General features: G+C 51.7%; 1 protein-coding gene across 2 annotated transcripts in view; it reads right to left on the bottom strand.

Annotated features, from left to right (window-relative positions):
* Window positions 1-787: 787 nt before the first annotated feature.
* TRPV3 (transient receptor potential cation channel subfamily V member 3) overlaps window positions 788-24,929 on the bottom strand; it is a 29,912-nt gene continuing 5,770 nt past the window's right edge. The window contains exons 2-17 of one of the 2 annotated variants that reach the window (XM_029928212.1): window positions 24,421-24,525; window positions 24,172-24,258; window positions 23,060-23,214; window positions 22,325-22,501; window positions 17,955-18,095; window positions 15,683-15,963; window positions 13,413-13,589; window positions 12,373-12,531; window positions 11,620-11,721; window positions 9,732-9,805; window positions 7,407-7,572; window positions 5,889-5,955; window positions 4,356-4,630; window positions 3,277-3,389; window positions 2,100-2,179; window positions 788-1,590 (exon numbers count right to left, since the gene is read on the bottom strand). In XM_029928212.1, coding sequence (XP_029784072.1) covers window positions 1,493-1,590; window positions 2,100-2,179; window positions 3,277-3,389; window positions 4,356-4,630; window positions 5,889-5,955; window positions 7,407-7,572; window positions 9,732-9,805; window positions 11,620-11,721; window positions 12,373-12,531; window positions 13,413-13,589; window positions 15,683-15,963; window positions 17,955-18,095; window positions 22,325-22,501; window positions 23,060-23,214; window positions 24,172-24,258; window positions 24,421-24,525 — 2,257 coding nt within the window. In that variant the 3' untranslated portion in view covers window positions 788-1,492. The remainder of the gene's footprint in view (window positions 1,591-2,099; window positions 2,180-3,276; window positions 3,390-4,355; window positions 4,631-5,888; window positions 5,956-7,406; window positions 7,573-9,731; window positions 9,806-11,619; window positions 11,722-12,372; window positions 12,532-13,412; window positions 13,590-15,682; window positions 15,964-17,954; window positions 18,096-22,324; window positions 22,502-23,059; window positions 23,215-24,171; window positions 24,259-24,420; window positions 24,526-24,929) is intronic. The other variant, XM_029928211.1, reaches the window with a different exon arrangement.

The following is a 24,929-nucleotide window of genomic DNA, read 5'->3' as shown; positions in this document are numbered from 1 at the left end:
CCTCAGGGGCACAAAGGCCAACTGTCCACTCGCCCAGGAACGTTGCCACAAGGAACCCCAAGCGGAGAAACGGGCCCAGCCTGGACTGCTCAGCCTGCACTCCTCAGTTTGCCTCAGATCAGATCCACTAGCCAACTGCTAGGTTGTCTAAAGGCCAAATTTATTTTTATGCCCGTTAATTTAAAATTCATGGTTAATATCATTGTCATTCCAGCCTCCAAGATTCCCACACGAATCCTTTTACCAGACACAAAAGGCAGTGTGGATTTTCTGGGTGTCTAGGCTCCAGTGACCAGGAACAAGTTTTCTGTGTCTACTTCCCCTCCGCCCCAGCCTGACTGTGTCTAATTTCCGGGGGAGAAAATTGGAGGACGAGGCCCCGCGCCTTGGCAAACTCTCCTTTCTCACACCCCTTCTCCTCAGCCTCAAAATTCACAGTTAACAAAAATATTAAATGCCAGAGCATTTCAGGTATTTTGTTCAATTCCGCCAATGAGAAATACTGTTGTATCGTAGTAACCTCTGAGATTGAAGACCGTGTAAACAGAGCAGCTGCTATTTCTGTTTCTGATGAAGCCTTGACCGCAGCTGGGAGGCATGCGTGACCGCAGGGCCGGGACAAGGACAAGGGCCAAGCCCTCCCACCCAGGCCACAGCAGCCCACACGGGCCCTGCCTGGCGCAGCCCACGTGGACTTCTGGGCGGCGGGAGAAAGCTTTTTGTCCCTGCTCAGGCCACCCTGAGGCCAAGTATATAATACTTAACGTCCTGCCCCAAATCCCAAAATCTATTTTAAAATCACATACTTCATCCGAAGTAATTTTCATCCAACACTGAAATGTCTTTTTTCTCTATTGAAAATAAAAACCCTGTGTTAATTACTCTACTAAAAACGTCTCTCAGTTTGAGACAGTTCGAGCCTCGAGGTGCCAAGGCGCTCATTCCAAGGGTCCAAAAAGTGTTTCCAGAGCTCAGTCCCCTCCTCCCCCAGGACATCCCACTGAGTTCAGGCCCCTGTTTGCTCTGGGATGAGATCAAGAATCCCTTTGATTCAGGAGCCCAGAACACAGTGAGGGAGCGGGTGGAATGTGTGGGCGGCCCCACAGGGGTCAAGGCGATGTTGACAGGAAGGAAGTCCTGCTCCTCAGGCCTCTGCCCCTTTCCTGCCACCCTTCTCTCCCAGCCAAGGTGACCTCCAGCTGGTGAGCCCAGGGACTTCACCCTGGACTTCAGGGACTTCAGGGACTTCCAGGCTCAGGACTGCCGGCAGCGGGTTTATACAGACGCTTTGCTGAGTAAAAAAATCCAAGGTGTTTCCCGCTCAAACAGACTGAGGCCGCCCCTCCGGTCAGCCACCTGCTCAGCATGGGGTGCTTTCCACTCCTGGGCGCGCAGCGCCAGGCTCCACTGCTCTGCAAGCCCTCAGCTCCGGGTCCCAGGCCCCGCCTCCAGCACCAGGCGACCCATGCCCACACAGCTCTAGATTCTGCTCCTACACCGAAGTTTCCGGAAATTCATCTATTTCATCAAATGCATTCAGGGTGGTTTTGCTGTTGCTCCTGGAAGAATCTTGGATTTTGGTGAAATCTACTTTCAAAAAAAAAAAACCCAAAATTGCTATTTTAGAAAGACAGCACTCTGTAACACAGGCTTCTAGGTCCCACTGCACCACCTGATTCTATTTTCATCACCTGATTTGTAAAAGTTATTCCAAGTAGGGTTATAAAATGCCATGGACGAGGGGCGCCTGGGTGGCTCAGTCAGTTAAGTGTCTGACTTCAGTTCAGGTCATAATCTCACGGTTTGTGAGTTCAAGCCCTGCATTGGGCTCTCACTGACAGCTCAGATCCTGGAGCCTACTTTGTGGATTCTGTGTCTCCCTCTCTCTCTGCCCCTCCCCTGCTCACATTCTGTCTCTCTCAAAAAATAAATATTAAAAACAATTCTTTTTTATGTCACAGCTGAGAGAGACCTGAGAACCAATTTACTTCAACCCGCCCATTTTGCAGATGGGGGAAATTAGGGCCCCCAGACACGATTTGCCCGGATCATACTGGTCCGACAGGCGTGGTCGTCACCCTTCCTGACAGCAACAGTACCTGTCCGCCTCACAGGCCCCGGATCTTCATTGAGGAAGGAGACATGCGTTTTCCATTCAGTCCACTTCACCTCATTGATCCTGCAAGTGTGATCATCATCCTCACTATTTCTCAACTGCACCTCATTAGACGCAGACAAATAGCATGGCATTCGCAATGTCCTGGACAGCACCCACCCCAGGGACTGGGGACTCCTGCCTCGCGTGGTCATGCCAGCACTTTCAGGGTTTGAAATCTACCCAAGTCCCCATTTTCCCAGGCCTGAAGGGATCAGCTCCCTCCCAGTGTGTGGGGCCCAGAATCTCAGAGAGGTGTCACGGGGGCATCTTCAGCTGCTCCTTACTGGTGAGAGGCAGTCCGTGGGGAAGGAGGGGAGGAGGGCCCAGGCTGAGACGTGACTGTGTGAGGGGTAAACTTGTGGAAGTTCAGAAGTTTAGGGTTAAACTAGGGTTAAGGTTTCATGAGGTGAAGGTGGTTAGGGTCCAAACCCCAATAAGAGTGGACAGAGTCTAAGGTGCTAGATTATAACTGGAGGCAATGGTTTGGGGGAAGGTCACATCTCTAGAATGAGGGTGTCAAAATTAGAGATACTTGTTAGGATAAGGATCACAGCCAGAAACGGTAGTTTCTGCGATTCGGGAATTTTGCTCAGAGGAGCTATTTCCGGTAAGGTGACACGAGGAGGGCAGTCTGCAAGGTCAGGTGGTCAGCGGGGGTAGGATGAAGCAGGCTCATTGTCAGAGAAGTTGGTTATGGCATGAGCAAGCACTTTCTAACAACCGGGCAGCCTGATATCTGTCAAAAGCCTCTGTCACTTCACATTTGCCAGTGACAAAATGTGCCTCGGATCCCCTGGTGTCACATGAATCGTAGAGACAAGGACAAAGAGCGCCAGGCCAGCAAATGTTTCCTAAACAAGACAGTGGACAGGGAGAGACCATGGAGGCCCTGCAGGGGGCAGAGACGAAACTTCTACCAGCAGTCTCCTCTCCTCTCCCTTCGGAGGCTCGAGAAACCTCATCCCAGGGCAGCGGCCCCACTAGAGCAAAGTCCATGTTCGGAGGAGCCAGAACGACTGTAGCTGAGGTTCGGGAAGCAAGTCGTTTCTCCAACTTTCACCAAGGAGGCTCTCTCCCACCCCAAAACCAGCACCACGGGGGGCCTCTCCCTTTGTTACCGAAGACACAGCCGGAAATCTTCCTCGGCTACTTTACACAGCTCCCCCATCCGGAACCGGCTCCTCAGCCATTCTGGTAGCATTTTCTCAAACTCCAGAATCGTCCTGGCTCTCTGGGGACATAAATGAGCTTATCAATGAGGAGCCAGCCCAGGAACACCACTCTGTATGGGTGTGTGTGCACACACGCGCGCACACGCCCCACCACGCAGCCAGCTCCCCCTCCACTGGGTGCCTAATACATAGACCCTGAGGGTTCGCCTAATCTACAGATTTCAAAAATGAAAAACCAGTAAGTTTGGGAAAGGTGTTCAAATTGCTTTAAACATCATATAAACAATGTTTCTGGAAGTCCAGTAGCTTCCTAACTGAAAATGATAGGATCCTGGGATCCCATGGTGAAGAGAGGGGCAGACATCATGTCCTCCCACCTCTATGCCAGCCTTGGACCCCCCTCAGCAGTTTCCCCGTCAAATCTTTTCTGAATGTAATCAACAACCCAATAATTAGAAACTTCCTGGTCGTTGCCTCAAACACCTCAGTGTTGTCTTCTGGGGCCACAGAAGGAGGCTGTCCCTCCACAAGTAGGTCTGCACATATGTGAGAGAACTCCCACCTTCTTTAACCCAAGTTCCAACACCTTCTCTTGTGAAGCACAGTTTCCAGTCCTCTCTCAGGCCTCGTAACCAGCTCTCGATTATCCTGTGGGTCAGTGTCTTCAGTGTATAAAGCCCACAGCATGTAAGGAGTGGGGCAGCCAGGGTGGAGGACAGTAGAATCGGTACCTCCATTATCCTATGCCCTATGCTCCTCTTAATGCAATCTAAAGTCACATTTCAACATCCACACATCACATCATTAACTCTGAGTAGGAGATGCCCGTAAGCCTGAGTCTGTCTCACATATGCTGCTATCTAGTCACACTGCCTAGACCTTATACCCAGGGAACCTGGACTAAGACGTCCTCAAACCTGGCCAAGCACAGAGAGCTTATGCAGATTCCCAGGCCCCGCCCTAGAGCCACTGGTGCAGACAGTTGTCAATACCGTGTGCTGAACCGGTCCCCATACCAGGTTCACCTGTAGGCGCCAGATGCGCTCACTCTCCTTGGAAACGTTCTCCACGGTCTCTCCCATGAGGGCGATGAGCATGTTGAGGAGGAGGACGAAGGTGAGGATGACGTAGGTGATGAGCAGGAACAGGAAGAGGATGGGGTACTTGGAGTTCTGCTGTATGTTCAGGTCGCCCAGGCCTATCGTGAGCTTAAAGAGTTCCAGCACCGAATCGCTGAAGCTGCCGTAGGAGCTGCAGTCCTTGTTGTCAGTGGAGCACTTCTCGATCAGCGAAGCCAGGGCTGCGAGGACATAACAGGGTGTTCCCCTCTGGCTCTCTGCCTGGCTCATTACCGAGCAAGCTCGTGCAGACTTGCACGTACACACACGCGCGCGTGCACACGCCCACACACACACCCCACAGCCCTACTGCCTCATCCTCTCTGGCCCTTTAGATTTCATCTCCAGCCTCAGCTCCTGGAAGCTTCATCAGGCTGGTTCTTTGCCTTGACCTCCTGCAGAAAGCTCTTCCTTTCTAAGAAAGCAGACTCCTCTGCCCTTCCATTTGGCCATTGATCACTCACAGCCTTGCAGAGTTGCAAATTCTAATCTATGTGTGTCCCTGGTTCCCCAACCAGGCTTTGGACTCCCAGCTTCCTATAGCCTGGGCCATCTGCTCCAAGACTGTAAGGTCTGGAGTCTGTTCCTAATGCTCTATAGGGAGACCCCCTGGCCAAGACCTGGGCTTCTTTCTTCTCTTCTTTCCAACACACCATAGTAGTGGATCCTTGTTACATGGATGGATGGTCAAATTAATGAGTGAGTGGATGGATGAATAAACAAGCAAGTGAGGCAGAAAATAAATAAGCACACTGTGGTCCAGCAGAGACACCAGAAGACGGGAATGGCTGCCTAATTTCAAATGCCAATGATCACTGGGGGCTGGTGGATGGAGGAGAACTGGCATGGGAAAATATAATGATATCTCTCTATGCAGAAGTTAGAAATAAAATCAGGTTGTACAAATGAAGAGATTTTACGAGGGGCCTCCCCATCTCCAGTCCCCAGCAGACCAGAGGCTTTCATAGATGTATCCAAAGTAAGCTACAAGTAACATGATCTGTGGGACCAAAGGAGGTTACCTCCATGCATGAATTTACTCCTATTTTTCAAAGACCATCGATGAGTCAAATTTCTGCCAACTTTAGTTTCCCTATTTGTAAAAGGGGACCCAAACCACCTGCCCAGCCTACCTCAGGTTGTGAGGGGCCCATAACGTGCTGGTGTGGACGTGGGTGGCCTACCCCACAGTGTAGATGGGCAAGGGTGGCAGGTCTGGTTCTAAGCCTCAGCTACCCTAGGATCAGGGTGATGACTCCCCCTTAGTCGAGCTATTGGGAGAAGTAAAAAAGGCAATGCTTGGAAAATGCTAAGCATGGCTAGTGGTCCCCTGGTAGGTGACATAACTGTTGCTGGGGCTGTTTCTGTGCCTTGGCACTCAGACATCTGTATCAGGCGCTTTACAACTGTAGGACTTCCTGTTATTTATAAATCCATTACCTACTCCAAATCCAAGTAAGAACACAATATACACAAACAAGAACTTCAGAACATCATGCAAAATGACCTACAAAGAAAAAAACATGATTCAAGGTAAGGTTTGAGCACATATTCACTAGACCCTGATCTCCTTACCGTCACTGGGCCCCTCACCCTAATGACACCGTCCTCCCTTCCCCTAGACAAATCCTCCCAATGCCCCAAAGCTCGGCTGTGGGCCCCACCTCCTTCAAGAAGCCTTCCCTTCCACTCCTGGAACCTCCCTCCTCCCCGCTGGAACACAGTCTGTCTCTATCCCTGATGATTCACCCTCTCTGGGAGCACCTTTCTTCACAGTCTCACATCTGAAATCCTCACACTTCTCAGGGACAGTGGTTTGCTGGAGCCAGCGCGTACCCGCTCCGAAGAGCTGACAGTTAACATTTTCATGAATTTTGTAAGCTGCTATTTAAACACAGCCATTATTAAAATTAAATCACATGAGCTTATAATTAAGTAAATTATGTTAAAAACAGAGATAGTAAATATTCAAAACTCATCGCTTAGTTATTTTACAATTACCTATGCTATTAAGGTTATTTACATCTATGGCAGCCATACGCTGTGCGTACTGTATACTGTGTTACTGCACATCTCTTCTGAACTCTGTGTTTAAGGACATCATATTGGTAGCTGGGAATCAGCCATGTTAGGATTTACACGATGGAAATTGGTAAGTGGTACAAATCAAAGACTTATCATTCTGCTGGTTGTCTAGGTCTGGATTTAAGACAGCGATAGAGAAAACTTTAAGGCAGATTAAACTACAAAATGTATCTTATCCGTAGGTGCTGTGTGGTGAACAACACAATAACATTAATGCAACAGTCCTCCAGCATTTGGAAATTAGCATCCAATTCCACATATAAGTGGCTCACATTATGGACAAACAAGGGAAGTTCCCACATAAGGCTTAATCTGACACCTTAAAGTCAAGAAAAATACCAACCGGCATTTAGGTTTGCAACAATGCTTTTGTTAGTTTCAACCATAGATTGGCAGCAGAGATAAGAGCTCAGCAAATCAACAAATCATTCTGCCGGATTCAACTTGCTATGTGTAATTTACAATAAAGAGCAGTATTTGTTTTATTATTCGTAAATTGTGTACTACTCATCCTTTGTATGGTAAAATTTATAATGAACATAATGTATGTGTGTGTGCGTGCGCATGCGTTTCCCAGAGAACTGGCAATTAAATATTTGCCAGCATGCCACTGCCTGGGGTGAGCACACTTCTTCATTAAGGGTTATTTCTTCCTTGTGTCCAACAAGCCCAGGTGTTTCTGGGTCTGGACACTTAAAGCCTGACCAAAGGCAAAGGGACACAGTGGGGTTTGGGAGAAAGAGCAGAGGCTGGCCCATGAAAAAGGCTCTTTTGTTCTCCAGACCTGTCTCTCCCTCTGAAAATCGACATTCTCTGAGGACTCCCCCACCACGGAGCCTGCCTGTCCACGATGCTTAAAAGTCTCCAGCGCACCTTCTGGATCATGACGCTGTACATGCCCATGGACTGGAATCCCCGCGTGTAGTAGAGCATGTTCGCCCAGCCCAGGGCCATGGCCAGCACGAGGCAGGCGAGGTACTCTTTGTAGGCAAACAAGTACAAGAAGACAGACAGTATCACAAGCACAGCTTGGACAAAACTGTTCAGGAGACACAGGAGACAAGGGCCTTACTTACTCCTCCTCAGCATCAGGGCAGACCCTCAAACCCCCAACCTCCCGGCCCCCTGCGGGCTAATGCCGAAGAGACAGGCGAGGCTGCCCCAACCCACCAGGTCTACACTCCAGTCTCGGAGTAGCCATCAGCAGATGCGAGTCACAGCCAACAGTGGGCTGCCTGCAGCTGACAGGGACTTGTTAACACTACAGATCCCTAGGACTCGAGGGACTCTTGTTCAGAAGCCCTGGGGAGCAGCCCGAAGGCTGGATATTTTTTAGATCACCCACGTGATTTCTGAGCCCCACATAGATCAGGAAACCACGGGGGTGGACTAAGGATACAGTGAATAATTGTATTTTTAACAAAAATGACAAAAACTGACAATGTCTCTACTTCAAAGCCAATCATAACAAAAATCCTCCACAACCTACTTTTTAGAATCTTTCTTGGGGCATCTGGGTGGCTCAGCCATGTCCAACTTCAGCTCAGGTCATGATCTCACAGTTTGTGGGCTTGAGCCCCGTGTCGTGCTCTGCGCTGACAGCTCAGAGCCTGGAACCTGCTTCGGATTCTGTGTCTCCCTCTCTCTCTGCCCCTCCCCTGCTCATGCTCATGTTCTGTCTGTCTGTCTCTTTTTCTCTATCAAAAATAAATAAATACTAAAAGTAAATAAATTAATAAATAAAATATTTTTAAAAGCTATAACATATGCTAGCTGATATATACACTAAGCAGAAATTGGTTGCACAACATAATGAATATACCTAACGCTATTGAACTGCACACTTAAAATGGTTAAGACGGTAAATTTTATGTTACGAGTATTTTACCACATTAAAAAAATTTTAAAGGATAATATATGACAAACACACAGGATCTAAATCTACTCCTAAACAGTGCTAACCACCAGTTATGCACACATCTGGATAAATGGCTCTCTTGCTTCTAACATCAGACAGTCTCCACGATTATAAAATATCTAACTAGCTAAATTGGGACACAGGCAACCTTGTTTTTCTCATGCAGTTAAAAGCAAATGTTTGGGTGATCGATGCATTTTGGACGGAAGTGAGGAAGCAGGCATATACCTTCCTCATCAGCAACAAAGTACCTAAGAAGCAGAAGAGAAGGCCTGTGCATTGGTGCCTTTTGTCTGCACTAAAACCAGTGGTTGTATAAATGACTTCTTCTCTGGAATTACCATCTTTTCTCAAAGGAAAAAAGACTCCATGTGGCTTACACCATGGGGCAGTGCTGCACCTGGCCTACCACTCACTGCGGCATCTGGGCACCGCACCTGCTGCAGGGGTGAAGAATTCCGTTCACGCCTCTAGAAGGCAGGTACATATGTAACAAAACACCTGGGTATTTGGAAATACTGGGCCGAGATTCAAGGTCCTACAGACCCAGCTTCCCGAATGCTCAGAAGAGGGCAACTCCAGAGCTAGAGCCCACCATTCCTCATCCCCCGCTGCAAATCCTGCTCCATTCACAGGCAGCAATGCTGTTCATGTAGACACAGGGGTCACGTAAGCCTCTGATGTCATCTGCACATGACCTCGCTCGGAAAGGCTGCTGAGCTGGGCCCGAAGGTGGCCAGCCCTGCTCTAGCACAAGACGAAGATGACCGGAAGGCTGGGGCTGAGGCTCTGCGTGCCTGTGAGTCACTCACTTCCCTGCTCTGGGCTTTGCTTTTTCATGCCTACAGATGACTCGATGATTTCTCTAGTGCTTTCCAGCCCTGATCTGCCAGAGTCCAAGACGGTAACCTCTAGACCCCACACAAGTAGGAGGAACTGAACTGGCCCAGACCATCCCCTCATAAAGAAGTAAACAGCACTATTAAGTCTCTTCCTGCCTTCTCTACCCCATCTGCTGCCCAGGGCTCTACGTCAAGCTGAAGTCAGACATCAGTGTACCCTGATGGGGGGCACGGTGGTAGGGTCTTCTGGTCCTCCCACGGGCGCCCATGGACCTCTCTTGCTAGAAAGGAAAGAGGAGGTCCATGGCCATGAGACTATGGCAGGATGACGGGGACATGGTGATGTGGGAGGATGGTCATTCCAGAGGACACAGCACCCACGATGCAGGGCTTGAGCCGTGCCTGTGCTGTGGTGACCAATGGGATAGACCTACTTACAAGACAAAGTGAAACCAGGCATCAGAGAGAATGGACTGCAGATCTGAGGGTCTCAGCAGGAAGATCGCCATGCCCTGAGGCCAAAAAGGAAAGAAAAGCTGCACCCTCTTCATGTCTCTCACTGGAGGATCTGAGGAAAGCAGTGTCTCCCCAGGACTGAGGCTCAGTGAGGGAGAGGGTGTGAAGACCAAGCCAGAGCCCAGGTGAGGGATGCCGAAGGGGACCTGGGCCGGCACACAGAAGCAGCCCTGGGGTAAGAGTGGCTGCACCCCCAAGCTTCTCACACCTCTCGCTACCCCCTTATCCTCACGCAGACCCAGCAGAGCAGCACAGCCACACAGCTCCCTGCCATTCTGCAAATATGGCCCAGCTTCTGCAATCAACAACACAAGAAGCCATGGGTGCTGGTGAGGATGGGGACAAAAAGGACCCTCGTGCACTGCTGGTGGGAACGCAAGCTGGTGCAGCCATGTGGAAACCAGGATGGAGGCTCGTCAGAAAGTTAAAAATAGAACTGCCTTACAATCCAGTAATTGCACTACCGGGTATTTACCAAAAAAATACAGAAACACTAATCAAAGGGATACATGCACCTCAGTGTTTACTGCAGCATTATTTACAATAGCCAAACTATGGAAGCAGCCCAAGTGTCCCTTGATAGATGAATGGATAAAGAAAATGTGAGATATATAGATGTATATCACATTACATATATAATAGAATATTATTCAGCCACAAAGAAGAATGAAATCTTGCTGTTCTCAATGACACGGATGGAGCTGGAGAGTGCAGTGCTAAGCAAAGTAAGTCAGTCAGAGAAACACAAATACCATACGATTTCACTCACATGTGGAATTTAAGAAACAAAGCAAACGGCAAGGAGGAAAAAAAAAGAGACAGACGAAGAGACAAACCAAGAAACAGACTCTTAGTTATAGAGAACGTACTGATGGTTACGGGGGGTGGGGGGGGGAGGTGGGGGAGGAATGTGTGAAATAGGCGAAGGGGATTAAAGTACACTTTTCTTAATGAGCACTAATGTATAGAATTGTTGAATCACTATATTCTACACCTAAAACTAATAGAACACTGAATGTTAGCTATACTGAAATTAACATTAAAAATTTAATTTTAAAAAAGACCATAAAAAACCATGGACTAGCTTTCCCGCCTCTGAGTCTTATGCTGTCCCCCAGGCCCGACCTGTAGTGACCTCCTCCCCACTGTCCTCATGCCCAGGCCCACCCTCGCACACAAAAGGCCATCTCTGCTTTCCAGCCTTCCCTCCCTCTCCTATGCCCTGATGCCCTCTGCGCACTGGTCTGGACCCCACACAGCGCCCTTTCCACAGCCCATTTTAAAGTCCAGATATTTATATCTATCTGAAATTCCCCTATAAGACTGTGAGCTCACAGAGGACAAACGCCCTCCCTCCCTATCCTCTCCCCCCGGGGCCCCACATCTAGAAGGTGCTCAGGATGTACCTGTTGATTCACTGGTTGGATGAATAGATTGATAAGTGACCAGCTGATAAACAGATGGAAAGATGGGAAATGGATGAAATATAGAAGGACAGTAAGGAGGAATGTGGCGAATTCAAATGAGTGACGGGCTCAGTGAGAGGCGACTGAACGGGTGGAGGGAGGGACAGGAAGATGGGTCACTGAGTGGCTGGGAGGGTAGAGCTGATAGATGGGGGAGGGCGGGGGTGTGAAGAGGTGGCAAGCAGGCAAGACAGACTTGCTGATTTATTTATTCACATTTTGTAACTAAGAAATCCAAAGTGTAGAAAGGAAACGCCTCCCCAGAGCCCCCCAGTAGTAGGCAGAGCAGGGTGTCCCCTGCCTGCCTTGCAGGCAAGTCCGAACGGCCTTCGCGGCCCACTCACCTCTTTCACTGAGATGCAAGTGGCCCAGATGAGCACGAACATCCTTCCCAAAAGCTGCAGCCACCCCATCTTGTGCGTCAGGGCCAAGGGGTGTGGGAGGGCCTGGGAGGAAGGGGAGGGAGGGAGGGGTGCAGGATGGGGAATGAGGAAGGCAGGGGTCATGCCAGCTCTGGGGGGGACCATGCACAGACACATGCCAAACCCTCAGGTTGAGCCAGAGGCCCGCGCGCCCCTGGCCCACCCACAGCGGGAGCCCAGAGCCCTACAGGGAGGAGCACGGCCCAGTCCGTGTGAACAACCCCTCACGCCTCATGCCTGCCTCATGCCTGCCTCATGCCTGTTTTCGTTCGTCCCAGAACCCATCCAAGTGCAGACACTCACAGGACACACAGCTGAAACTCTGCGCCCTGTGTAATGAATGGGAAACTGAGGCCCAGAGTGGCGGGAAAGCTTGATCCGAGTGACCTCCGCCTCCTCCCATTTCCTGTGGCTCTCACAGCAGGAACAGCCACTCAGCTCTAGATTTAGATGGAGCCTGGGCAGGACTGGGACCCCAGCCCTCCAGATCTCCCCGCAATAGCTAAGCACTGGAAAGCTACTCTGTTCTCTAGAAACTATGAAGGATGACAATTGGGGAAGGCCATGCACCTGTCTTGGTCATTCTGGGCCTCAGTTTCCCCATAGGCACAGGGACTGCTCCCAGTTCCTGAAGCTCTGGCCATCCCACCGCCCTCCCCCCAGGCGCCCACGTACCTCCTCCTCCCGGGGGCGGTAGTAGGAGACGAGAGTCAAGGTGATGTTGTAGAAGAAATAAAAGCAGAAGGACAAGAAGAACATGTACTTGGCAAACTTCTTCCACTTCATATGCAGCAGCGTGTGCAGGGGCTCCAGGGTCAGCATCTCATGCCGGTTCTGGGGGTAGAACACCACCCCCATTTTCAAAGGGCCCTCATTCCAGAGGAAGCGCTGAGTCAGCACCACCCCTGGCGGAAGGGCCAGTCATTACGTCCCATGACAGCTTTGTCTGGGAATGTTGGGAAGGTAATTTCCAGCTCCTGAGGCTCCTTCCCAGTGCCCCCGGGCAGCGGCCAAACCCCACAGGAGCTGGGCTTCTGGCAGGAGGGCCTGCTTGCGGCTCAGTGAGGAGCGAGGGCTGCAAGGAACAAGGGCTGTGACTGAGGTTATGGCCCAACTTGGTCCCCTTCACTGTGTGACCTTAGGAAAACCCGTGACCCTCCCAGGCCTCAGTTTCCTTGTGCATATGATTGGTAATGATCAAACTGCCCTACCAGCCAGGCTGCCGTGAGGGCCCAGGGAGACCCCAGACAAGGCGGGATCTGGGAGGCATGACTTTTGGTAGCACGTGGAGTAAGAAGATCCAGCCTGCTGCCTCACTTCCCCCTAAAGCCAAAAACCTCTCACTGCTGATCATCTCTCTTCCCCTCCGGCTTCACTGGTCTCCCTACCCTTGCCGACTCCAGGAAGCCCTCCCTGATTGCTCCAGCTGTGCCTTCCCTGAGGGTAACGGGAGTTTTGGAACCATTAGGGAAGAGGGGGAGAAATAAAATAGAGAAGATCAGTACCAATCATCCCATCCTCACACCCCCACTCACACTGTCTGGGGTTCTGAGGCCACGAGACCCCCACCACAGCCCTCCCCTTTCTATTCTGTTTACTGGGGCAAAGGAATGGAGACCTCCAGACACGTCCAGCTAGTGGCACGGGTCTCCCCAGCGCCCCCTGAGCCCCAGGCCCCCACCCTGGCCCTCCCCCGGCCCTCCCAGGGGACCCACATCAATGTTGGTGTTGTAGACGATGATTTCCAGCACCGAGTTGTCTGTCGTAGTGTCCACGTTGGTGAGGTCGTAGAGGGAGGACGACACGGGCCCATATGCCCAGTCGGTGAACTTCCTGGACAGGCTCCGGAGGGGCTTCTCCTTGATCTCACGGCTGAGGATGTACTTCAAGATCTGGGGACAGGAAGAGGAGCAGCTGGAGAGCGGGGCTGGGAAGGGGCTCCCACCTGGACGGGTCGAATCCTGCCCACGCGCCTGCTGCCGTGACCCCTGGGCTCGGCCTCATCTGCGGAATGGGTGTGAAACTTCTGCTCAGCCCCATCCGGGGACTGGGTACCAGGGACAAAAGGTGCGGAAGCCCTTTGCACGGTGCAGAAAGCTGCACAATCAGCTCGTAAATCCTTGTACCAGGTGGGGACCCCGTCCAGTGAAGAACCTGGGAACTGACAATTCTGAGTACTAATTTTTGTTTGACCGGATGTGGAAGAAACTAGAAGTTTTACCAGTTTTCCAGTCCCTCAGTCAAGCCCATGCCCACTGTGGTTCACTCACCCACTGCTTGTGGGCCAGACCAGGGGTAATAGAAGACGCCAGCCTGGCCGGAGGCCTCAGACACCCACTCTCCGGGTAGCGATGCTCAAACCCCACCACCCGGTAGGGTCAGGAGGAACACTCAGCGACTCCACCCCACCAGCTAATTCGGTCCAAACCTCTGGAGGTGGGACACAGACGTGTGTGTTTGTAAAGCTCCCTGCACAGTTCCGAAGTGCCCGCAGAGCAGAGCCTCTGCTCCCCATCTCACAGCTCCCCAAACCAGGTCCAGGGCTTCCTGGAGCACCAACCCACGGCCCAGGAAGAGGGTCCTGCTGGGGAGAACCATGTTGGAGCCGTGATCGCACACGACCTAGTGGGGTTCCCATGTCACCTCATAGGGGAGCCTTGTCCCCACAGCCCAGGCAGAGAGCTCCCAGGGTCAGGCCAGGTCTCCCCATCCTGAGCCCCCAGCCTCGAAGAGCCCCAAGGAATAAGGGGTGTCTTAAGCGTCTCTGCACCCTCCACTCCCAGCATGGCGGCCAGCTTGGGCACCGTCCAGAAAGGGTTCCAAAGAACACTGAATGAAGAAGAGAAGGGACCAGGAATGAGGGGCCACATCCCCAGGGCTGGCCATGGGGGAGCACTCTATCCCCTAGAGACTCAAGGGGACATGGGGCCATGCTCCACGCGGGCAGAGCCTATGTCTCAACAGCTGGCAGAGAGAGGGCCTCAGAGGAAGTGCCATTTGCAGCCCTAATCTGACTCTCCTCAAAGTCTCCCACGAACTGTGTCCCCAGGCGTGGGTAGGAGACGGTGGGGAGGGTGGGGAGGCGCACACACAATCCCTCCTCTGTCGAAGCCAATCTCCAGCCCCTCCCTCCCCCACAAGAGAATGAAAAGGTCCCTTGTGAGCCCCAGGCCTGACCACTGGGACTGGACCCAAGGCCCTCGGGGCACCCCCCTCCCTTGTCAGCTGCCCCGAGACTGGCACAGCTGTGACTGTTCAACAGCCCCTGCACCCACCCAGGCCTCCCATAGCCTCCCAGGGGCCTCAGTCCCTTCCCAGGGATCAGACACAGGGAGGCTGAGGAGCAAGCTTCTCTGAGCCCTGCCCTCAGCCCCCACCTGAGTCCTGACCTTGATCTCAGATCAGGTTGTGACTCCAGCCGCCAACAGAGGTGGGAGCCCACCCCGGCCCGAGTCTTCACCAAGGCTAAGCCTTGAACTCCTCAGCCACACCACCCAGGGCACAAAGGGCCGCAAGCAGCCACACTCTCTGCTGGGGACTTGGCTCAGAGGTTCAACATGACAGACTGAGGTCTCTCCGGATGCTGAGCAGCCATTCTGGGACTCCAGTCCTCTTGAGAGGCTGAAGGCCCAGAGGGTCCGGCTCAGCCTTGCCACCAGGGGTCCTCAGCCACAAAGCACATGAGGTTTTGTGTCACTGTGGTCTTACAGCTCCCTCACTCTGAGCCCAGACAGAGGATTCCAGAGCAGGGGATGGAAACATGGAGTGTTAGGGACTGAAGTCCAGAGAGGGGACTCCAACCCTGTACCTCAGTGGTCCTGTGTGGTCACTCAGAACAAACCCAGCTCAGGCCACAAATGCACTTCCAGACCTAAGGGCGAGATCTTGCCAAGGTGTCATCTGTGGGGTCCCCAGAAAGGCCCCAAGAGCTGGCAGAGAGGCAGTGAGCCTCCCCGCCCTCCTTCCTGCCCCCACCGGGCCCCACCTCAGCCTTGCCCATCTTGGCGGCCAGCTGCAGCGGCGTGAGGCCGTCATTGTTGCACGTGGTCTCCAGCTCCCAGGTGCCGCTCCTCAGCAGGATCATGTCATACATGCGCTTCACGAAGTCATTCTGCGTCTTAAAGTCCTCAGCCACGGTCACCAGCGCGTGGAGGATGTTGTTTCCCCGGGAGTCCTGTGAGGCGATGTCTGTCTGCTCGTTCTCCATCAGCAGCTGCACGATCTCGGGCTGGTTCGTACACGCCGCCAGGGCGAGGGGCGTCTCGCCTGGAAGGCGGTGGGGGGGCACCAGGGCTCAGTTCCCTCACGGACCAGAACAGTGTTCCCCAAGCCCACCACGCCCTCAGGAGGACTGACCCCTGAGATGCCCTGCACCTCTCCCCACACCCGCCCTGCATGGGGGAGACTAAAGCTGGATCACTGCCACCACCTCCTAACTGGTCTCTCTACTGCCACTCTGGCCCTCAGCACAGCAGCCAGACTGATCCCACGAACGCATAAGACTCATCTCACCCAGAATAAAAGCTCAGGTTAGAACAACAGCCCACAAGGCCCTACATGTTCTGACGTCATCTCCTCTCTTACCCTCACTCATTTCCCTCCAGCCACAATGGCCTCCTTCCTTTTCCTAGAACATACCAAGCATTTTCCTACCTCAGGGCCTTTGCACAGTCTGTTCCCTCTGCTGGTAGTGTTGTTTCTCAGTATCTGCGTTGTTCATTCCCTCACCTCCTCCAAGTTTTTTGCGCAAACGTCACCTTTTCAATAAGTCACCCTAGCCACACTATTTAAAGTTGAAATCCACCTCCTTCCTTCCCTGGAACTCCCAATTCCTCTTCCCCTGCCTTACTTTTCATTTTTTCAATAGCATTTTCTAACGTATTATATAGTGTTCTTATTTATTATGTTTATTGTTGATGGTTTTCCTCCAGTTTAGAATGTAAGTTCCATGAGGGTAGGGATCCTTGCTTTGCTCACTGATACATTTCCAATACTGAGAACACTGCCTGGTATATATAGTAAGTCATCAATGAATGCTTGTTAAGAAAAGAGAAGCGGGGGGCGCCTCAGTGGCTCAGTCATTTGAGCGTCCGGCTTCGGCTCAGGTCATGATCTCACGGTTCGTGGGTTCGAGCTCTGCATCGGGCTCTGTGCTGACAGCTAGCTCAGAGCCTGGAGCCTGTCTTTGGATTCTGTATCTCTCTCTCTCTCTGACCCTCCCTTGCTCACACTGTCTCTCTGTCTCTCAAAAATAAATAAAAACATTAAAAAATAAAATAAATAAATAAAAAGAGAAGGGATGAGTCACACATGGTCACACAGCAAGCCTGGGATAGAACCCTGACCAGACAGCAGGCCTCCTGCTGTTTTCCTTCCCAGCTCTCTCCTGTTCCCTCTCTTCATCCCCCCTGACAGACGTTTCCCAACACTGTCTCCAACAGGGTCTGATGCTTGGCAGTGGACTAGACAGACCCTGTGCTCTTGGCTGCTCAGACCCTGGTGGTCGTGTTGATTAAAAAACCACTCAGAAGAGAAAATAGGCCTATGGTTGTCAGTCAAGGGCTGGAGTGGGGAGAGGGGAACATTTCCGGTGTGATGGAACTATTTATGCCCCATCCTAGTCGTGGTGGTGGTTCCACAATTGTATGCATTGTGGAGTAGAACAGATCAGCCCATTAAAACGGTGAATTTCACTGTATCTAAATTCTGTGTTACGATCTTTTCTTCTCCCAGAGTGTTCTGACCCCAGCTGCTTTTGGACTTTCTAACTTGTCAGTCAGGGAATTTTCCTCTCTTACTTTTGACTCCATAGGTGCAGTCCTGGAAGGCACTGGGCCCAGGGGCAGAGGCGGAGCTGGCCACCAGAACACCTGCGTCAGCTCCTAACTACACTGGGCAAAATCATTCCCCTTCTCGGGCCTGTCTTCGTGCCTATACAGCAGGGCTTTCTCCCCCAGGTCTCTGTTCCCTACACAGCGCTCTCAACTGGATGCCCAGGTGCCCTCCAAGATCACAGGGGACATCCCAGAATGCAGCCCCCTCCATTCTCTCCCCACCTCTCCAGCCCCTCCCTCTTGGGTCCGCCCTGGATGTCGGGTTCAGAGGGGTTTGGCCCTTGCCCTCCCAGGTTCCCGCTCTGTCCTGCGGCGCCTTGGAGGAGTCCACGTGGCAAGCAGGCAGGGATCAGCGGCGGGGGCTGGAGACCCTGCCCGCCAGCCCGGTTGACGCAGCCCGTGCCGGGCGGGGGCGGCACCCACCGAAGTAGAAGCCTTCGTGCTGGTATTTGGGGTTGAAGAAGATCCCCTTGGCATGGGCGTTGACATCGGCGCCAGCAGCGATGAGCAACGCAGTGATGTCTCCCTGCCGCCGCTCAATGGCGATGTTCAGTGCGGTCTGCCCTGAGGACAGGGTGGGAATGGGGGAGGGGTGGCACTCAGTGGCTGGGCCCTGGGTGATGCCCCCTCTGGCGCCTCCACACCCTCCACAGAGCCATGGGGAAACACTAGCTGCCTGTCTGGTCTGTGTCGCCCAGCTACCAAGAGTCCCAGCTTCATTCTTTGCTCCATTCATTCGCATGGACTCAAGGAGTATTGACGGGGTGCCCGCTCTGGGCCCGCGGTGCCAGGCGCCGGAGATAGGGCGGTGCACGGGGTGTGGTTTTGATTCTTCTCATGAAGCTCACAGTCTCACTGATAATTACGTGCTATGGTGCTGGGAGGTGCGAAGGCCCTACCTAGAGCAGGGGCTCTTAACACAGAGGAGGGGGGCAGGGCCGCGGCTTAAGTTTGTCAAGGCTGGATGCACTGGCTCAAGACTTCACAGGCCAGGTTAAGAGGTTCGAACTTTCTCCTAAGTGCTACGGGAAGTCACAAGGCACTGAAGCAGGCAAGCGATATGACCAGAGACGTGGGGTTTTCTGTGTGTATTTTCCCATCGCTCTGGATGCATTATTGGAGGATGCATTCAAATCAGCCCAGACTTGTGAGGAACTGTTGCTCCAGTGGAGAAAGAAATGATGAGGCCCAAAGACCCCTAGGAGAAAGAGTCCTCAGAACGGCCTGCGGTTGCTGGTCTACTGACTGATATAACAGGAACTTTTAAAAACATACTGTCTCTTTATTTACATCTCAAATATTTTCCCCATCCTATCACTTGCCTTTTAACTTTCTTTCAGATATCTTTTGAAATACAGAAAGCTCTAATTTTTATGTTATCAAACATGTTGGCTTTTTTTGTGTGTGTGTGGTTGTTTCTGCATTTTAGATCTTGCTTAAGGTCTTCCCTGCCAAAAGGTTAGCTATAAATGAATTTTCCATTTTTTTAAATGCCAAGTTCTGTAATCCACCAGGACTGTATTTTTGTGTACAGCATGGTGGCAGCTGTCTGGAAAATGCTGTTTCTGGTGGGACATTCCGAGACCCTTCCCCACCCCCAGCCTTCCAGTCCCTTCCATCTGGAGGCTCCACCGCCTCCACCAACAGGGTTAACATCCCTCCAGCCCTTTTCCCTGCTACTTCTTCTCTGTTCTGTTCCTCAGTGCCTGGGGCACCATTCTCCCAGCTCCTAGGCCGTCACCCCTTCTCTCTCCATCGCCCCCCGACAGGCCACAGTATGGAGGTTCCTCAAAAAATTAAAAATAGAACTACCCTGCGACCCAGGGTAGTCTGATTTAAAGGGACACTGATTTAAAGGGGCACATGCACCCCAATGTTTATAGCAGCGCTATCAACGGTATGCAAATTATGGAAAGAGCCCAAATGTCCATTGACTGATGAATGGATCAGGAAGATGTGGTACATATATACAATAGAAGATCACTGGGCTATCACAAAGGATGAAATCTTGCCATTTGCAACAATGTGGATGGAACTAGAATGTATTATGCTAAGTAAAATCAGTCAGTCAGAGAAAGACAAATATCATATGATTTCACTCATATGTGGAATTTAAGGACAACTGATGAATATAGGGGAAGGGAAGGAAAAATAAGATAAAAACAGAGAAGGAAGCAAACCATAAGAGACTCCTAAAATCAGAGAACAAATGAAGGGTTGCTGGAGGTGTGCTGGGTGGGGGATGGGTTAAATGGGTGATGGGCATTAAGGAGGGCACTTGTTGGGCTGAGCAATGGGTATTATATGTAAGTGATGAGTCACTAAATTCTCTCCTGAAATCATTATTACACTATATGTTAGCTAACTTAAATTAAAAAAAAGAAAGAACGTGCACTGTGATATTGTCATAGTGAAAACCTGGAAAACATTCAGAGAGCCATCAACAGGGAAATAGTGAAGTTAGCAGCAGGATAGCCCTTGTCAGACCAAGCAGGTAAGAAGGAGCCTGCTTCAGATTCCGTGTCTCCCTCTCTCTCTGCCCCTCTCCTGCTCACGCTCTATGTCTCAAAAATAAACATTAAAAAAAAAATGTTTTTAAGGAGGCAGACTTTCATATTCTGAGATGTCTGAGGCGTATAGTTAAAAAAAGCAAGCAATAGTACTATACTATTTTATGTTAAGTATAAGTGAATAAATAAAACTATCTACTTCTATGTGCACATATACACATCTGTAGAAAGCCTAGGAAAGTCCTCCAAGTGTACACACTAGTATAATCAGTTCTGGATAGGGGAGTAGGAAATAGGCAAAGGGTTTTTTTTATTAACTTAATTAAAATATTCGAATGCTTTACAATGAAACTCCCTTCACGTGTTATTTCTGTAATTAAAAATAGTTATGTTGAATCTCAACAATGGGTATATAATGGTTCATTAAGCTAATATCTCAAATATATGTTAAAAACTTTTAATACTAAATGTTTTTACTAAATAAATTGCCTTGAAAAGGGCAAACTCCTGAAGGCCTCTAAAAAAATTCTAAAAATAATAATAGTTTAAAAGTTGTGTTTGGATCCTCTTAGCAGCACATGGAGGAAATATTAGCTCCTGCCAGATGAGGGGACTGAGACTCAGGAGGAAAAGCAAAGTAACACGCTCAGAGTGAGGACAGAGACCCCTCTGGTGGTGCTGCGGCCCCTTAGTCCCAGGCGGCAGGGAGCACCCAGGACTTGGGGGGAGGGGGTGCCAGCAGATACCATCAGAGGGGAAAAACGGGGTGGGGTTGGTTTCTGGGAAGACAGAAATAAACGGTTCCTTCCACCACGCAGAGAGAGAGTGGGTGCTCACAGCCCCCAACAAGCCCACCACCGGAGAAGGAAGGGATGAGGGGAGGCTGAGAAAGAGGAGAAGTAAGGAGTTGCAGCCAGGACAGCAAAGCCTTAACAAAGACACTAATCTTCATTTACTCACCCATGCAAAAAGCACTTATTCAGGACCTCTTATGTGAGACCCAAGGTCCCAGGGAATCCACTATGGGGGAGATGGACTCCGTCTCCACCCTCAAGAGGAACATGCAACTAGAAAGGGAAGTATGTAAGTCCCTGTAATGCTAACAAGAAGAAAGGAGGGGACAGAGGGGGACTGAAAGGGAGAAGAATCAGGATAGACAAGCCTGAGGCAGCAGCCAAAACTTCCCTCGCTACAAGACTACTATCAACTCCCTGGTGACAGGCAGAGAATATTTTATAGCTCATCCAGTTTCTCTCTTTGCTTTGGCCACTGGGGAGCTCAGTGTGCAGCTTAGCGCTCAGTCATAGCAATCTTCCTTGGGTTTCCTCTCTTCGAAAAACAGTATGGAGTTTTCACAATCTTTGACTTTTTCCTGCATGTAACAAAAAGCCTTTGGAGAGTCTGCAGTTTAAATAAATAAATAAATAAACAAATAAACAAATAAATAAATAAATAAAAACAAAAACGACTTTCTCCCAAGAGAAAAGTTGAGAGCCTGAGCTAGACCATCACCTGCAAAGAGCAATGTTTAGCGCCCCTTGGCATATCAGCAAGATGATATCCAGTAATTCCTGAGCCCATTATTTCTGTACCTCATCAGACCCTAGCGGGCTGTTTACTGAGTCCAAAACCTCCAGGGAGGACACATCGTACAGATTATTTGCAGCAGATTTGCTGGGCAGGGACACACTATCTCACATTTGGTCCCCCTGCCCCTCTCCAGCCCATTTATGAGAGAAACCAAGGGAGAAGCCAATTAAGAGAGAAACGGAGACCCCAGTGCGGCAGTTCATAGTAGCGATGATGTGGGTACTAACAGTTGCCGTGTGTTGGCCTCCCCCAGCGATCTGACAGATTCTCGGCCTTCGTCCCATTGCTCCAATGTCAGGCTTTTGCCCTTGCCCTTCTCCAATTCTGTCACCATGCAGGCCGCAGGTCAAAGGTTACCCCCCTGCTGATCCACTCTGAAGTTGCCCATCCCCAGTCACTTTTGATTTCATTACATTCTTCTATTTTGTTTTCGTGGCATTTCCATCTAAAATTATTGTATTTAGAGCATTGGCCTCCACCCGTCTTGCTAACCACTGTATCCCAGTGCCTGAAACAATGCCTGGCATTGGTCAGTGCTCAAAGCCTCTGCAGAACAGAGGAAGGAAGAGAGGACGGCCTGCTCTGTGGTGCTAGTGCTAAGTGCTTTCAGCCTGCTGTGAGAGCCGCGTGTCTGCGTGGCCCGGCCCCGCCCCCCCCCAGATGCTGGTGGCGCACCTCGCTCAGGCCGCGTACCTTCGTAGGCCTCCTCGGTGTAGGCGGCATTGACGAACCTGTCCAGGATGTCGTTCTCTTCGGCGAAAGCGAGCAGGATCCCCACAATCTCCCTGGTGTTGGGGTTGATGTTTAACAAGGCCTTCATCAAGCAGGTCTTCCCCGTGTCAGAGGCCGTCAGCTTGTGCATGAGGAAGTCTGCGGAGGGGGGCGGGGACAGGATCAGCCACAGGAGGGGCTCCCTCATGCCCCTGGTAGGGGTGGGGGCATGGTGTCCAGGCTGCAGCCTCAAACCTCGAGACCCTGCCCCAGGCCCTCCGCTGGCCTCCTGGGGCCCCAGCTACACACGCCCCTCCTCCGTCTCCAGCTGCTCCTCCCCTGAGCCCCCCCCCCCTCCGAGAGCCTTATCTGAGGCCTTTTGCTCTTTGCCTTCTGCACCCTCTCCCTTGTAGGGGACAACCTCACCCACCGCGGGGCTCCTCTCACCCTGTCCTTGAGTCCAGCCAATTCCACTGCTGCAGAGCCGGTCACCCTCCCCCAGCTCTGCTGCATCCTCCATGCAGTAGACAGACCATGACCCTCACCTGTCTATGCCCTTTCATGGCTCCCCATTGCCCTCAGAGTCAGGGTCAAAGTCCCCAGCCCAGCATCTGGGCTCCTCACATGCCCTCCTCATGGGCTGTGGCGGGGGAAGGTTGACAGCAGGAGGCAGGCAGGCCCCCAGCCCCGCACCCTCTGCCAGAGCCAGGCACTGACCGGCCGCGTCCAGGCCACGATGGCGCTTGCCGAGCTCCTGCAGCTCCCCCAGCAGTCCCAGCAGCTCCTCCACGCAGCCCTCCGACACGGCGGCGAAGATGCGCTTCTTCAGCCGCCTCTTCTTTCGCCTCTGCTCCTCCTTGGCCAGGTTTGCACTGAGGCCAGAAAGTGTTTCCAATTCACCACACGCATCCTCAGCTCCACGGGCTTCCCTCCCCGACCTGAGCCGCGATGCCTGCAGGGTGCCACACCCACCCCCAGTACCGGTACCTCCGTGGGCCTGTCAGATGCCCGGGACCCCTCCGTTCGTGCTCCGGGCCCCTGGGATCCACGTTGCCCTCTGCAGCCTTCCCTCCCAACCGAAGGGCAGTCACATTTTTTCAAAATATATATTTCGGGGCACCTGGTGGCTCAGTCGGTTAAACACCCGACACTTGATTTTGGGTCAGTCGTGATCTCACAGTTCGTGGGCTCGATCCCCATGTCAGGCTCTGCACGGACAGCGTGGAGCCTGCTTCGGATTCTGTGTCTCCCTCTCACTCTGCCCCTCCCCCACACAGTCTCTCTTTCTCTCTCTCAAGGTAAGTTTTTAAATATATATACACATATATATTTAGATACACATAGAAAAGTGATCAGGAAGGACTATTAATAGTGATTACCTAAAATAAGTATGAGATTAGAGGAAGGAAAATCCTACTGTCGTCTTCTGTGGTGTTGGAATTTTTAAAATCTCTCTCCCTGCCCCCACACTCCAAATAGGCAACCACGGTAGTGCATGTTCTTCTGTTTGTGTGTGTTCTTGCGAAATGCATGTGATGTTTCATGATTTATATGCATATATTTTTAAGTTACGTAGATGGGATTGTGTTAAAGTTCAAGCCTACTGTTGCTTGAATGTTTCATAATGAATGGGTAATACTTTTTATAGTTTATAAAATGTAGTGCTTCCCTTCCCCCCACAAAAATTCCTACACGCCACAGCCATAGGTCCAGACATTTGTCCCAACCCCCGGGAATGGAGGCTTCTCTCTCTTTCCTGGGTCCTGGCGCCTGCGCCTCTGACACCCCCCTGGTGGACACAGCAGGACGAGGGGAAGGGCCAGGCTCACCTGGGACTGTTGGGATTGGATGGCGTCTCTGTCACGTCATCCTGGGGAGACTGCGGTGAGTCCATGTCATCGCAGTTGCCAGGGAGGCTGGAGGGTGGGGGAAGGGAAGAGGGAGAGAGGAGTTTAAAAATAGACAATAGTAGCATGTGGCACCGGGCCTGGCCCAGGATGAGTCAGGGCCCCCGCCCCCTGGAGCTGAGGGCGGGCTGGCAGGGGTTGGGGATGCCCGGGCAGGGGGCGGGTACTCACCATTGCCGGATGTTGGAGTCCATAGGCTTGGAGAAGATGGGGGGAGAGGTCTTGGAGACTGTGGGGTTGGGATCGAACCCTTCTATCTCCAGGAAGAAGTGTGCGCTGTGGGGGCACCCAAGCGAGGCCATTAGAGCTGGGGCAGGGATTGTCCACCTGTGTGTCCCGCAACCCTGCTGCCGAGAGCGCCCGGCCGCACAGAGCACTCGCTCTCGGCCAGCTCCGTGCCGGACCCTGTCCCTCTGGCCTCGCTCTTCCCTCACAGCAGCCCTCGGGGACAGGCACTATCCTGATCATCCACATTCCACAGCGGGACCTGTGGAGGCTCTGAGGACAAGCTTCTTGGCAAGCTCACACAGCAGGTAGGCGGCAGAGCCGAGATTCAAAGCTGAGTTTGGGTGACTCTTGTCACTAACAATACTGAGTAGATGAACACAGAGGTCTCTACTGGGGTGGCCTAACATCTGAGGGGACTTTCCTGTCTGCAAGTGCAAAGGACCCTCCAGAGA

The sequence above is a fragment of the Suricata suricatta genome, chromosome 17 (genome assembly GCF_006229205.1).
Source record: "Suricata suricatta isolate VVHF042 chromosome 17, meerkat_22Aug2017_6uvM2_HiC, whole genome shotgun sequence".
Taxonomy (NCBI): Eukaryota; Metazoa; Chordata; class Mammalia; order Carnivora; family Herpestidae; genus Suricata; species Suricata suricatta.
This window is presented reverse-complemented; position numbering and strand designations above follow the sequence as displayed.